At 41.5% G+C, this 14,787-nt stretch overlaps 1 protein-coding gene across 1 annotated transcript in view; it reads left to right on the top strand.

Annotated features, from left to right (window-relative positions):
• LOC135197044 (transcriptional repressor CTCF-like) overlaps window positions 1-9,184 on the top strand; it is a gene marked incomplete at its 5' end in the record, with an annotated part of 46,241 nt that extends 37,057 nt beyond the window's left edge. Inside the window, 2 exon segments of the mRNA XM_064223980.1 lie at window positions 6,966-7,064; window positions 8,905-9,184. Coding sequence (XP_064080050.1) covers window positions 6,966-7,064; window positions 8,905-9,183 — 378 coding nt within the window.
• Between the last annotated feature and the right edge of the window lie 5,603 nt (window positions 9,185-14,787).

Raw genomic sequence — 14,787 nt, 5'->3', positions numbered from 1 at the left:
TAGTGTCATGAAACTTACTTGGCAGATATATATATAGCTGTATTCTCCGAAGTCCGACAGAATTTCAAAACTCGCGGCACACGCAGTGGGCGGCCAGGTGGTAGTACCCATTCCTGCCGCTGGGAGGCGGATATCAGGAACCATTCCCATTTTCTATTCATATTTTTTCTGTCGCCGGTCGGTAAACACCTGTTTACAGACCTCCGCCCAGGATTTTTGGATTTTGACTCGTTATAAGTATCTGGATTGACTTTTGGTTTTGACTCTGGATTGTTGGATTGGCATACGCGATAGTGGACTGTTTTTGGATTGGCTTTTCTATGAACGTGATGTCGGGATCAAGTTCAGTGAGCTTTCAGAGTGTGTGTGAGGAGTGATTGCAAGGTGAGGCTACCGAAATCATCGGTAGACCCCCACACAGTATGTATGGGGTGTAGGGGGCATGTTTGCTGGTTGATCGTTGCATTGAATGCAAAAGTTTGACTGAGGATGAATGGAAGGTGTATGTTAATCTATCGCGTTAAGTTGGAGCGCGATAGGATCAGGAGGTCTTCCTCTAAGAGCGGTTCTACGAAAGGTAAGGGAAGTAACATTTCGCCTATTTTAACACCAGTAGAATTTGCTTCACCTAATCCTGTGTTGTTGCCTGAGGGCCCTAGTTCTGTGTCTGGAGAAGGTAATGCCCTTTCTCTGATTCTAGAGTCATTACGCACTCTAGAGTCCAAAGTGTTGGCCCTTGAAAACGGCTCGAGTAAAGTGTGTGATCGTGCCCCTAGTGTTGTGGAGGGGGCGTCAGATCGGCCCCATAATGCCTCTAGGTCTAGACCTCTGTCGGACTCCCAGACCTCAGGGAGTGGGCATGTCGAAAGCCGCAAGAGGGTTACGGGGGTTCCCACCGATCTGGCGTCCCTTCGGCAGGACCTGTTGCTGCTTCCCAGGCTGCCAAGGAGCGTGCTCAGGCTCGCATCCTTAAGGACTGTTTTTCGTCCTCCGAGGCGCCCTCCCCGCGCAAGGGGTGGAGCGCTCGGAGTGACTCGCGTCCGTTGAAAAGGACTTTTCCTAGGGAGGACGCTTTACGTCCCCTCTCTCCGCTCTCGTTGCGGTCTTCGCCTGCGTCGTATGACGCGTTTCCTCCACAGAAGAGAGGTAGGACGTCGTCCGAGGACGACGCTGAGAAGCGCTTCTCTCGCGCCTCGGAGAGGCAGGTTGCTGTTCCTTTGAGAAGGAAGGAGGCGTCCCCCCGCCCCTCGTCTTCTCGCAGGCGCAGCCCTTCACCTCCTCTCGGTTCTTCACCTACGAAGAGTATTCTTGCGTCGCTTCAAGACCAATTGTCGACCTTAATGGCTCGGAAGACTCGCCCAGCAGCAGTTGAGCCTAAGCGAAGGAAGGACGCTAGACTGCCTGTCAAGAGAACGAGGCAGTCTCCTTCTCTGTCTCCTCGTTCGTCTCTGTCTCCGCCCGCACGTCAGGACGCCTTTGAGGACGCTCGACAGGACGCCTTGGAGGACGCTTTTGAAGACGCTCGGCAGGACGCTTTTGAAGACGCTCGTCGGGATGCTTTGCTTGACGCTTTGCCTGTGGAGAAGGCTTTCGAGAGCGTCAGAAGGACGCTTTGAAAGCGTAAGCTGGACGCTTGAGCGTCAAACGTAAGGACGCTCTCGAGAGAGACTAAGAGTATCCTCTCTTGACGCGCAGCGCGGTCAGGACGCTCTTCGTGGTTCGAGCTCTAAGATCGACAGAAGGTCGGTCGCTTTGAAGAGGCTGATGTTAGTCTTCCTCGAAAGCCTTTGTTGAAGGCTAGACCCGTTGGGCGCAGCCCCTCTCCAGAGGTTCAATCTCCTTTGCCTCTTCGGGAGGAAGGAGAACATTAGTAGTCGCGGACTCAGTGGAGGAAGAACAGCCGTCAGTTTCGTCGGTTTCCGACTACAAGGTGCTGGTTCGTCTTTTACGTTCTTTGTTTGGTGAGAAGTTCCAGCCTGCAGCTCCTAAGTCTCCTCCCTCTCAGTTTTCCTCTTCGAAGTCGGGCAAGGTTTCGGAAGTGGTGGAGATGAAGACTTCCTTGTCCACTAAGAGAGCATTCAAGAAATTGCAGGACTGGATGGAACGTCGGAAGGATCAGGGCAAGTCGACTTTCGCCCTTCCTCCTTCAAGACTCAGTGGGAAAGGCGGCATTTGGTATGAGACCAAATCTGAAGTAGGAGTTAAGATCCCGTCTTCTTCCCAAGGGGACTTTGCTAGTCTGGTAGACGCCCAGAAGAGATCCCTTTTATCGTCCGCTAAGATTTCATGGACACCAACGGAGATCGACCATCACATGAAAGGTCTGTTAAAGACTCTGGAAGTCTTTAACTTCCTAGACTGGTGCCTAGGAGTCCTGGATCTTCAATCTAGGAGTCCTGATTCTTTGAGTCTGGGGGAGCTGTCCAATGTGTTGTCATGCATGGACAAGGCCGTCAGGGATGGTTCGGAAGAGTTAGTGTCTCATTTCGGCACGGCTTTCCTCAAGAAGAGAGTGCTCTTATGCAATTTTACAGCGAGGTCTGTTTCTGCATCGCAGAAAGCAGAGCTTCTCTTTGCACCTCTTTCGAGCCATCTCTTCCCCCAGGCTATGGTAAGGGACCTGGCAGTGAGCCTACAAGAGAAGGCTACCCAGGATCTCTTGGCCCAGTCTTCTAGACGTCCCGCAGTCCCGATCACGTCGTCGTCTGGACGACCTCCTAGGAAGGTTAAACCCTTTCGTAGCGCTCCTCCCTCGAGAGCTGCTCCTCGAGGGAGAGGACTTGCAAGAGGAAGAGGTTCCTTCAAACCTAAATCCTCTAAGTGAGAAGAAAGTCCTTCAGATGCCTGTCGGAGCCAGGCTAAAGTTCTTTGCGGGTGCGTGGAGAGAGAGAGATACAGATGCGTGGTCCCTCAAGATAGTGGAACAGGGGTACAAGATCCCCTTTGTGGACCCTCCTCCTCTTTCTACGACTCCCAGAGATCTTTCCCCGTCGTATCAAGGGGAGAAACAGCAGGTTCTTTTAGATCTTTTGGATCAAATGATCATGAAAAGAGCGGTGGAGCAGGTCTTAGACCTGGGGTCACCAGGATACTACAACAGGCTTTTCCTGGTACCAAAGCAGTCGTCGGGGTGGCGTCCAGTCTTGGACGTAAGCAGCCTGAATCTTTTCGTAGAAAAGAAAAAATTCAAGATGGAAACACCTCAGTCGGTTCTAGGAGCCTTAAGACCGGGCGACTGGATGGTGTCCTTGGACCTACAGGACGCATACTTTCACGTGCTTATCCACCCTCTTTCAAGAAAGTTTCTGAGGTTTATGATGCTAAGGGACAAAGTTTGGCAATTCCGAGCCCTTTGTTTCGGTTTAAGCACGGCTCCGATGGTATTTACCATGCTCGTGAAAAAACGTAGCGAGATGGTTACATTCTGCAGGAATAAGAGTGTCCCTGTATCTCGACGATTGGCTTATCAGAGCATCGTCAGAAGAAAGGTGTCTGAAGGACCTTCACTTTACGTTGGCCTTGGCGAAGTCCCTGGGACTTCTGGTCAACCTCGAAAAGTCGCATCTGACCCCAACACAGTCCATCGTGTATCTGGGGATTCAGATGGATTCAGTGGCTTTTCGAGCGTTTCCGTCCCAGGAACGACAGCTGCAAGGCTTAGAGAGAGTTTCGACCTTCCTGGGGAAGGAAGCTTGCTCGGCGAGGGAATGGATGAGTCTGCTGGGAACCATTTCCTCGCTGGAGAAGTTTGTTTCCCTGGGAAGACTACACCTCAGACCTCTCCAGTTTTTCTTAGCAGACGAATGGAGAGTCAGAGAGGATCTGAATGCGACCCTTTTCATCACCAAATCGGTGAAGAACCATCTAAGATGGTGGTTAGATCCTCGGAAGTTTCGAGAGGGGTTGTCCCTAAAGCTTCTGAGCCCAGACCTAGTGTTGTTTTCCGACGCCTCGGTGCGGGATGGGGAGCAACACTGGGAGGGGAGGAAGTGTCAGGCACCTGGAGGGGGGAACAGGTGTCCTGGCACATCAATGTAAAGGAACTAGCGGCGGTTTTTCTGGCGCTACAGTTCTTCCAACAAAAGGTTGCAGAGAAAGTAGTCCAAGTCAACTCGGACAACACCACAGCCCTGGCGTACCTAAAGAAGCAGGGAGGTACACACTCCCGTCCTCTGTTTTATTTAGCGAGGGAGATTCTGCTGTGGGCAGATGCGAGACGGATAAGGATCCTGACGAGATTTATCGCAGGAGTCCAGAACGTCAGAGCAGACCTTCTCAGCCGACAAGATCAGATCCTGCCGACGGAATGGACGTTGCACCAGGACGTCTGTCGAGAGCTCTGGAGACTGTGGGGGTGTCCGTTAGTCGACCTATTTGCGACGTCGAGAACAAAGAGGTTGCCTCTTTATTGCTCCCCTGTGCTGGATCCGGGAGCAGTCGCGATAGACGCTCTGCTCTGGGACTGGACGAACCTAGACTTGTATGCCTTCCCGCCATTCAAGATCATGGGGGAAGTAATAAGGAAGTTCGCGGCATCGGAGGGGACGAGGTTGACCCTGATCCCCCCGATGTGGCCCGCGAAAGAATGGTTCACGGAGGTAATGTCATTCATCATAGACTTTCCGAGGACCTTGCCCTGGAGGAAAGGATCTACTCAGACAGCCCCACTTCGCAAGATATCACCGAAACCTCTCCGCTCTGGGTCTGACTGCGTTCAGACTATCGAAAATAAGCTGGCCAGGGAGCGAGAGGTTTTTCTAGAGCAGCTGCAAAGGCGATCGCCAATGCTAGGAGAACGTCCTCGAGAGCTGGTTTACCAGTCGAAGTGGGCTTCCTTCAGGGCATGGTGTAGAAAGGAGGGAATTTCCTCTTCCACTACCTCTGTGAGCCAGATAGCCGATTTCCTGCTATTTTTAAGAAATGTACAGAAGCTGGCTGTCCGACCATCAAGGGATATAGGAGTATGCTGTCGGCAGTCTTCCGACACAGAGGACTTGACCTGTCTGATAACAGGGATCTTCACGATCTCTGAGATCATTTGAGACATCCAAGATACCTCAGGCGAGGCCTCCTTCTTGGAACTTGGATTTAGTCCTTAGACTTTTAATGTCGAGTCCTTTCGAACCTCTACATGAAGGGTCTCTTAGGAACTTGACTAAGAAGGCTCTTTTCCTAACTGCTCTGGCGACGGCGAAGAGAGTTAGCGAAATTCAGGCCATTTGTAAGAGAGTGGGCTTCAAAGGGGACAATGCTGTCTGCTCTTTGAGTCCCACTTTCTTAGCAAAGAATGAAAACCCGTCGAACCCTTGGCCAAGGAGCTTTGAAATCAAGGGTATGACAAGCCTTGTGGGCCAAGAACCTGAGAGAGTCCTGTGCCCTGTCAGGGCTCTAAAGTTTTATGTCCACAAGACTAAAGAAGTACGAGGTCCCTCAGATAATCTCTGGTGTTCGGTTAAACGACCCGATATACCATTATCCAAGAACGCTTTGGCGTTCTTTCTGAGGGACGTCATTAAAGAGGCTCATTCGTCTTCCACACAGATCGATTTTGAGCCTCTTGCGAGTGAAAGCTCACGAGGTCAGAGCTGTCGCAACCTCGCTTGCCTTCCAAAGGAACATGTCGATCAAGGACTCCTTGACGCCACCTTTTGGAGGAGCAATTCAGTATTCGCCTCACACTACTTGAGAGATGTGAGAACGATATACGAGGACTGTTGTTCTCTTGGGCCATACGTTTCTGCAGACACAGTCTTGGGGGCTGAAGGTAGCTCTCTCCCTTTCCTTTAGTTAGGTTAGGTTAGGTTTTAGTTGTTGTGTTTTTGTTGTGGTGAGGCTTTGGTGAAGACCTCCCATCTCTTAGCTTAGTGTTCAGGGGGTCTTGGATAGTTGGTCAGGTGGTGGTCAGTTGCTTCGTTGCCCTCATTTGTATGGCTCTATGCTCTTGTCACATTGATGGTCACGTCCCCGTTGACAGAGCATCCAGAGCGCACCAGCACACAGGTCTCCACCTGGCTGGCAACTCTGATTAAGCACAAGCAGGCTGAAGTGACAGTAATCACAGAGTCTACTTTGCTAACAGGTGAGGAACCAAGGTGTATATCATCTACTTAATTTAAGTTTCCTACAAATCCTATTCTGTCTCTTCCCACCATCCGAAGATGGGATTCAGCTATATATATATCTGCCAAGTAAGTTTCATGAACAAAATGTTATTGTTATAATACAATTAAGTTTGTTCATACTTACCTGGCAGATATATATAATTAAGTGCCCACCACCTCCCCTCAGGAGACAGTGGCACTGATAAAATATGAATAGAAAATGGGAATGGTTCCTGATATCCGCCTCCCAGCGGCGGGAATGGGTACTACCACCTGGCCGCCCACTGCGTGTGCCGTGAGTTTTGAAATTCTGTCGGACTTCGGAGAATACAGCTATATATATATCTGCCAGGTAAGTATGAACAAACTTAATTGTATTATAACAATAACATATTAAAGATGTCCATAAGTTACATTTCTAGGCTCTCTTGGTTTGTCAACAAGGTGTTTACGTATTTCTAAGTTGTATTGAAATAGAGAACAAGTTTAGAGGTTGGACTGCTAATTGTGAAAATTGAATGGGATTTATGAAAAGTTTAAGGGAAAAAATCAGGCATCTTAGGCCAAGAAGAATGTGGCAAAGTGAAAGAGAACGCTTGGCGTCATCTAATGAATCATGCAAGTGTGTGAACACTTGGCATCATCTAAAGTGTCATGCAAGGTATACACTTGTATTTTCTGTTGGCAGTAACTTGAATGTATAATGTCTCATGTCCTTCAAGTTCAGGTATTATGACGCTTATGAGACAACTTCTTTGTATTTTATTTGATGTGATGAGGGAATACTTGAAATTGGCCTTGAAGTTGTAAAATTTTATGGTATTGTAAGATCATCTTGAAAAGGTTTATTTTTATGATTTGCAGGTTGAGATGTACACTGGAGATGTGGATGATGATGAAATTATGGCTGTAGAAGGACAAGATGGTAACCAGTATGTTGTTTTAGAAGTTATCCAGTTACAGGTAAGATTTATATTTGGATTTAGAGGTGTTCCATAATCAGCTTAACTAATAACATACTGTATATTTCCATGTGTAAGACTACTTTTAATCCTAAAATTCAACCCTAAAAATTGGGGGTCGTCTTATACTAAAATTCTAAAAACCAAACCCTGAATTCTAAGATGTGCATTGGTAGGCTAGGCTCGGCCTCAGTGCTATACCCTAACCACCTACAAACGTGAAGATTCACAAAATAAACTGATAATAAAGGTAATACGTAAAACCATTTTTACCTCATGTTATTGGCATATCTTCATAACAAATAGCCTATTTGAGGAATAATTCTAAATCAATTAAACAAACTTTTATCTATGCGATCCCAGCTGAGAAAATTTAAACATCAAGTTACAGTTGCGCAACTTTATCTTTCGGTAAACTTTTAGAAATTTCAGTGGTATCTAATTACGGTAGTAATGACATTTAGGATAACAGTATTCATTTTTCATTAAGTTTTTCATACATATCACAAGATTGATCATATGTGCCACCATCATAGGAATTCCAGTCTGGTTCTGGTGAGTAGACTTCAGCTTCGTTGTCGATATCTTACAAATCATCTTCAATACTATCCATTGCATTTTTTAAATGACTTTGTGACACTTTCTCTATCTTCACATTCCCCCATGCTTTTATAACAATCGGCTGACTATTTTAAGACTGTTAACAACTAGAATGCAAATGGTGCATCATCACTCTGTTCGTGTGTTTGTAATACGATAATGCATGCAAGTGATTACAGTAAAACAAGTTTTATTAAAGGATGAAGTGATTATTGTAAGCGTGTATCTCTCTCTACTCTCTCTCTCTCTCTCTCTCTCTTCCTCGTCTCTCTCTCTCTCTCTCTCCAATAAAAAATTCCAGTTTTTAGAATTCTGGATGAAGTGATTATTTTAAACATGTATTGATATAAACAACTGAACTGAGAACCAGCCAATTGCTGACGTCCTTTACTGTAACTATCAAGCGTTTATTAAGAGCTACGTTAAAAGTGTCAAGTTGTTAAACCCTGCCAATTCTCAATGGTGGCTTCTTTAAATAAAAATATAAAATACAATTTTTTCATCCCTCATGCAGTGGAGATCTCAAGATAGAATACTAGTAAATTAAAGTTGCAGGTTATAGCCGAGGCTGAATAAAACTAATATATTGGCCAGGTGGAAGTGATGTTTGGAACTGGAGAAATCGCACCTCGTGCTTATACAATGAAGTAATATTTGCATGTTTTCAACCAAACTTTGTTAATTTACGATAAAAGTTATCTCCTAATTATATCTCTTATAACAAATAATGGCAATGAAGATATCGATAATACTCAAATCAACCGAAATTTTGAGAATGTAAACACTTTATCAGAAGCAAATGATGTACATGACAATGCTTTGTAATACAGTAACAATATGATAATATAATGCTGAAATTGGATACAAGCAAAACAACCTATATTTAAATCGTCATTATTTTAAAATATGGTTATACTGTTTGATTTTTGCAAATAATCACTTTTCTCCAAAAAACATTTCGGTTTTGTGATTTAGAAGTCATACTATACTGCAGAAGAGATAAATTCATGAAAATGTGCCAAGATTTTTTTGTTTTTACCTTATCTAAAGGTCGTCTTATACACAGAAATATACAGTATGTCTTTAGTTGTCAGATATATTTTTTAATTAGAGGAGCTACTGCTGTTGTTTTGATGAATGTTGTTATTTTATTGCATGAGGGGACTAACTTTTGTGAAAAGGACCAAATTTTTGTATTGAAGTGCTTTGTCAATACAGAAACATGTCTTCTATCTTTTCAGGACGGGGAAGGTCATGTGATGATGTCAGATGGAATGCATGTTACAGACGCCTCTCTTGATGGCAGTGAAGTGGATGGAGTATTAGGCACATCCTCGCTTATGGTGCCAGAGACGATAACAGGTGACACCATAGTTACAGATCCTTCTCTTTTAGAGCTTCAGCACCACAAAAAGGTTTTGAAAACAGAAGTGAGTGCAGAAGCCAAAAAAGAAGCTCAAAAGGAGATGGAAACTTGCTTTGGTTTTGATGACGAAGATGAAGGACACAAATTCATCTAGAATTTGGAGAATAGATATTTGGATAAATGCTTAGGACTCAGAAATTATAAATGTTCTAGCTAGATTTTTATTAACCTAATTTTTAATTTTATGACTGTGCTGTGATTTTGTTTTCGTACCTTCTGTAACCTCTTTCTACTCTGTGGATGTGGTTGATGAAAAAGAATACAAGGGAGAAGAGTCGACACGTCAAGTATACCTGAATATGATGAATGGCATATATTCTTGTAAAAACATTTTTAACATGATGCAGTTGTTAATTTTGCTGTGGAAGTATATCAGCACTTAGTAAATTAATTGTTATACATTTGTCTTGCACTCTGTGGTTTGATGCTCAGAAACATTTTCGTAGTGTGATGTCAGGAGTGAGATCAGAATAACTTTTATTACCAAAGTTTAATAATAAATTAATAATGAATTAATGAATTGTCAATATTTAAATGGTACATAAAAACCAATATAAAACTTGATTCACATTGGAATTCTCATTGAATGGCTCTTAATTGTAGTGATGACAATTGGCTCAAAATATTGAGGTTTGAAGATGGTTAACCTATAAATTACTGTGAAATCCTCATATTTAGGTAGAAATATTTCTTTCACAAATAGTGGTCTGCACTCGTTTGAAGAGCCTGTATAATGTGTGTAGAGGATTACAGTGGTAAGTTTTATTTGCTTTGTTAGCTTTTACTTATTTGTCTTCAAGGTTTTAAATTTAAAGTAAAGAAGTAGATGTTTAAAGCACACAAAATCCTAATTGTCATGTATTACGAAGTCATTAATTGCTAAGAAGTATCAGCATTATTTCCATATAAGGTCTTCCTCTTGTGTCAATTGCTCATTTGTGTAAAAAAATTTTGGAGTTATGTTTTTTGTAAAAAAAAAAATGGGAATATATTTAATTTTGTTTAAAAAGTTGGTTGAAACTGTACAGTATTTTATATTAATCAGGTAATCGTGCTACACTTGGAGCTAAGTGTATTAAGAAATGTCTGTGGATAAGTGTAATACTTAGTGACTTTTCACTGAGGGTCACATGCATATTGTGTTGTACCCGATAGTGGTAGCCAGTTTAGGAATAAAAAAAAATCTTGTTTACTGGGATATGGCTTCCTTATATATCAATTTCAGCACAAAAATTTTTCCTGCCAGCCCTAACATATTTTACTTAAACCTACCATTAGTATAAGAAAAAATACTGCAAGACCTCAGGGTTTGTAGCTATGAAAAATACAAATTAATTTTAAAAAATTTCAAGTTTACACATGAATGATACAAAGATATTTGAATCCTATAAGAAAGAAAATTGAATATTCTTAAAAAATGGCAAAATTCAACCTTGCAGATATAAAAACTATTTTATAGTCAGCCAAGTCTAGGTATGTGTACCAAATAAGGTCCTTTTGTATTGAAGGGTTTGGGAACCTCCATAACTAGAGGAGGATAAACTATGATGAAATGATTTTTGTGGTATGGTGCACTCTGGTACTTTTTCTTTCCCCAGATTCCTTTATTCTTTGACTGGCTGCTCCATGGAAGGTAATGATGGTAATTATTTTATGTAAATTTTATTTCCAAGTTTTATTATTTGTACAGTGGATGTACAGAAACGGACATTGTATGATTATGGTATTTTAGAAAATGAAGTATCAGACAAATTGTAAATTGTCAGCAAATACGAGGGAAGATATGCTAAACGCTAAGGACAGAACTAGTTGATCACTATCCTGAAACTAGGAACTGGTTAGTAGCACTTTATTTTAAGGCTTTGGTTATAAATCATGTACTGTTCCCACTGAAATACTACAGTTAATTGACAAGGGATTTTAATCTCATTGTATGGCATCAAACTACATCAAATAGGAAAATTTTTTCATTATTATAGTCCATTTTTTGTCACATAACTAATTTTAATAGTTATCAAATTTTCATGCTACTATTTTGTAGAATTCATTCTTTTTAACTTACTATTTTTTTTTGTACTGAACAGAAATATTGGTATCTGCTGTCAGCTTATGTAGCATTACTGCCTGATAGTCTAAACTAGGTAGCTGCAGCCAAGTCTTCAACAAACAAATGTGCTGCCGTGAGCTTTCCCCTCTTTTCCTCCCACAACTTGTCATCAGGTTACTCTTTAGTCAAAGTTTACAGACCGTTTTAGGTTCTGTTACTTAGAAAGCCAAAACCAATTTGTAACTCGTGATATTTGCCTCTGTGAGGCCTTCTGTGATACATTCAGAGACTAAGTCCTGTGTTAAAGTTCTCCATTGACTTAGGCATGATATAGTCTCAGGGTATCCACTGTTATTGTTATTTGTAAATATAATATTTAAATACATATCTTATCTGTCACCTTGCTAGGAATAGAGAATTGGAGAGAAGCAAGCTGACTTTTTTTGGCTTATTTTACAATTTTACGATTTACATTCAACATATTGTATGTTTGAGCAGTTAGTACTTAGAAATGTCAAGAATTAACCATTCCCACATACAAACTAATGCCTTATATGTAGATAGTATGGGTATCTTTCAGCATGTGCAAAGAGAGGGTTGTTGAATTTGGTAGTAAGGTGGTTATGGGGAGGAAGGCGAGTGGGGAATACTCCTCACTAGCATACCATCTTGGAGTGCTGTGCTTTCTTTGGCCATCTTCCTGTTGAACATTTGGAAGAATATTTCCCAATATTGATCATTTTTGGCATTGTTTTTCTTATTAGTACTGTTTTCTCTTATAATAAGTGCTCTGGTTGGCCTTCCTCTCAGTGGGAGGTATAGTAAGAAATGGGCACAGGACATGTTCACTGGCCCTAGTTGAACACTGGTAGACTTCATCATGATAAGTGTCTCATTTGAGGATGAGAGGGCCAAGTTAACCTTAATGGATGGCATGCTCTTATAATCCCCAACTACTGCGTATCAAACTTCCCAGTTCAGTTCATACGAGTCCTGTTCAACAAATTTTACACACACGTTCCTATCACATGAATGAGCCATAAATGACCATGACAACTCTTAACGCAATACACATACCTCAGTCCAGGGTACGAGGGAGATTGGTGTGGCTTGAGATTTCATGGGGAATGTAAGTACTACATCTTCCCATTCCAGTACATCTTGTGTATATTTGCCCATAAATTGACTCAGGGTTGCTGTTGGTTTTTGTTCTTTTATTTTATGATAGTATGTCAGCTATACATAATTGTAATTTTACATACTAAAGTACAAAATATGAAAAATATGTAGAACTTGCTACAAGGTACTGCAACTCAACCATCCCAGTACATCTTGTAAATATTTTACTGTAAATATACTTATAAATTGTTACTGATTTTAGTTTTAATCTTTTGTTTTGTTTGTATGGTGTTTTTACGTTGCATGGAACCAGTGGTTATTAAGCAACGGGACCAACGGCTTTACATGACTTCCGAACCACGTCGAGAGTGAACTTCTATCACCAGAAATACACATCTCTGACCCCTCAGTGGAATGGTCGAGAATCTAACTCGCTGTAATTGTAATTAAAAAAAAAGTGCAAACTATAATTGTAATTTTGCAATATACAAAATAATTATTATTACAAAGAACATGTGTAACATGCTAAAATTAGCATATTTTTAGGTGTCTTGGAAAAGTGGCTCCACACATGGTTGGAGATATTAACTTCCAACTTCCCACAGAAGGCACAGCAAATTTATTTTCTTATTTCATGTGCATGCATATCCTTTCTTTTAAAAGTTTTTTTTTTTTTTTGCCAGCCTTGATGTTTGATCCAGTCTAGAGGTGTTTTGGGAAAGCTTTTTCTTTGAACTGACTGGACAGTTTTGGCTTGAGAAACCTCTTCTCAAGCTAAGTTTTCCATGACATTATTTTCTAGTCTCAATCTCAGGAACAGCTTGCTGTTACTGTTTTCCAGAGTAATGGGGAGGCAGTGGTGGACAGATTGTTCGAGTTGAGCTGAATATAGGATTTAGGCCAAAGGCCAAGCAGTGGGACCTATGATGTGTCTCAGCATTATTATTATTAATAGGTGTTAGTTTTTCCAGACCTCTGAGTCTCAAGTAGACTCTTCTCGGGCTGGTTCTCAGGGAATCAATCCTGAGAAAAAAAAAAAAAAAAAAAAAAAAAAAAAAACTTTAGACTTTATTGAGAAACCCGTCTTATTTAAAAAAATTTATGATTTTATTAATTGAAAAATCCCTGCTTTCCGCAAGAATATTTTTCATTTCTGAACTCCGCAGATAAATAGATCTTTGCTGGGTCAAATTTGGCACTCAACAAGCAAATGCTGTACTGTCATGTGTGTTTGACATCTGTTACATTTCATTGAGTCAGCATGTGGTGTTGACATCAAGTGACCATGTGAGAATCTTGTGTGTCCTATACGTAGCCTTGTTAGGATCACCTCTTTTGTTTTTGCTCTTTCCTCCTGTGAGGATGTCCTCCATGCATAGACTTCAGTTTTTATATTTTTAAGTTTGTTTGTTGTTGGCACCGAGGCCCATTCTTCTTTCCACTCCTGGTACATTAATGTTTTAACTGATTTTACCCAGTCTGACACTGGGGCATATGAAATGTTGGAGGGATAGTGCAGGCTAATTTGGCAGCAGAGTCTGCATATTCATTTCCTTTTATTCCCACGTGTGCTGGGATCCAACATATTTCCATTGATATTCCTGATTGGAGGAGTTGATGAATTTTTATTTGAATTTCCTGTACTATTTGTTTCTTGATTTATACTGTCCATATTGCATTTCTATTAGCGCTTACGTGAGTTCACTGAAAATTACAGAGACACTTGCTTTTGCCTCAGATATCATATCTAGAGCCATCTTTATGGCTGTGACTTCAGCAGTAAATACTGATGATATTGAAGGTAGGCTTTTTTACTTAACATATTTTTCGAATATGCAGATGCTCCTACTCCAACATTATTTTTGGAGCCGTCTGTATATATCATAAATTTGTCGCCTTTTCTTCTAATGTGCTCCAAAGCATGTTGGCGGTACATTTCCGTACTTGTCATTTGTTTTTGAGTAGGTAAGACAGGGAGGTACATATCTTTACTCTATTTAAAATCCATGGTGGTGGCAATTCCATTGGTGGGTGAAAAATTGGATTCATATTATGTATGTTCATTATGTATCTAGCTCTTTTTGGGAAAGAGCTAGTACTATTAACTGCTGTTACTTGATTACAGTTTTGGAAGCAGTAAGTTGCAGGAGACGATCCCGCTTGCATTGAAAGACCTCTTTGTATTGTTATTAAATTTACGGTGATGTTTTAAGGGCAAATACCTGCCTCCACCAAAAGTGAGTTTGTTGGGGACGATCGGAAAGCTCCTGTGCACAATCGCACGCCTTCATGGTGCACTGCATCGAGAGATTTTAATGCAGATTCTGAGGCGGATGAATATATTGGACAGCAGTAAATCTATTATGGATAAGACTGTTGCCTTATATATCATTAATAAAATGTCTCGCTTTGCTCCCCAATTAGTGTGTGATAACTTTTTTAATATGGCAAGGGCTTTGATGCCCTTGGCTTTAATGTATTTGATGTGCTCTTTCCAATTTAAATGTTGATCAAATATTACTCCTAGATACT

This window comes from Macrobrachium nipponense, chromosome 18, assembly GCF_015104395.2.
Source record: "Macrobrachium nipponense isolate FS-2020 chromosome 18, ASM1510439v2, whole genome shotgun sequence".
NCBI lineage: Eukaryota > Metazoa > Arthropoda > Malacostraca > Decapoda > Palaemonidae > Macrobrachium > Macrobrachium nipponense.
Note: the sequence above shows the minus strand (reverse complement) of the source record. Positions and strands in the feature narration are given on the sequence as shown.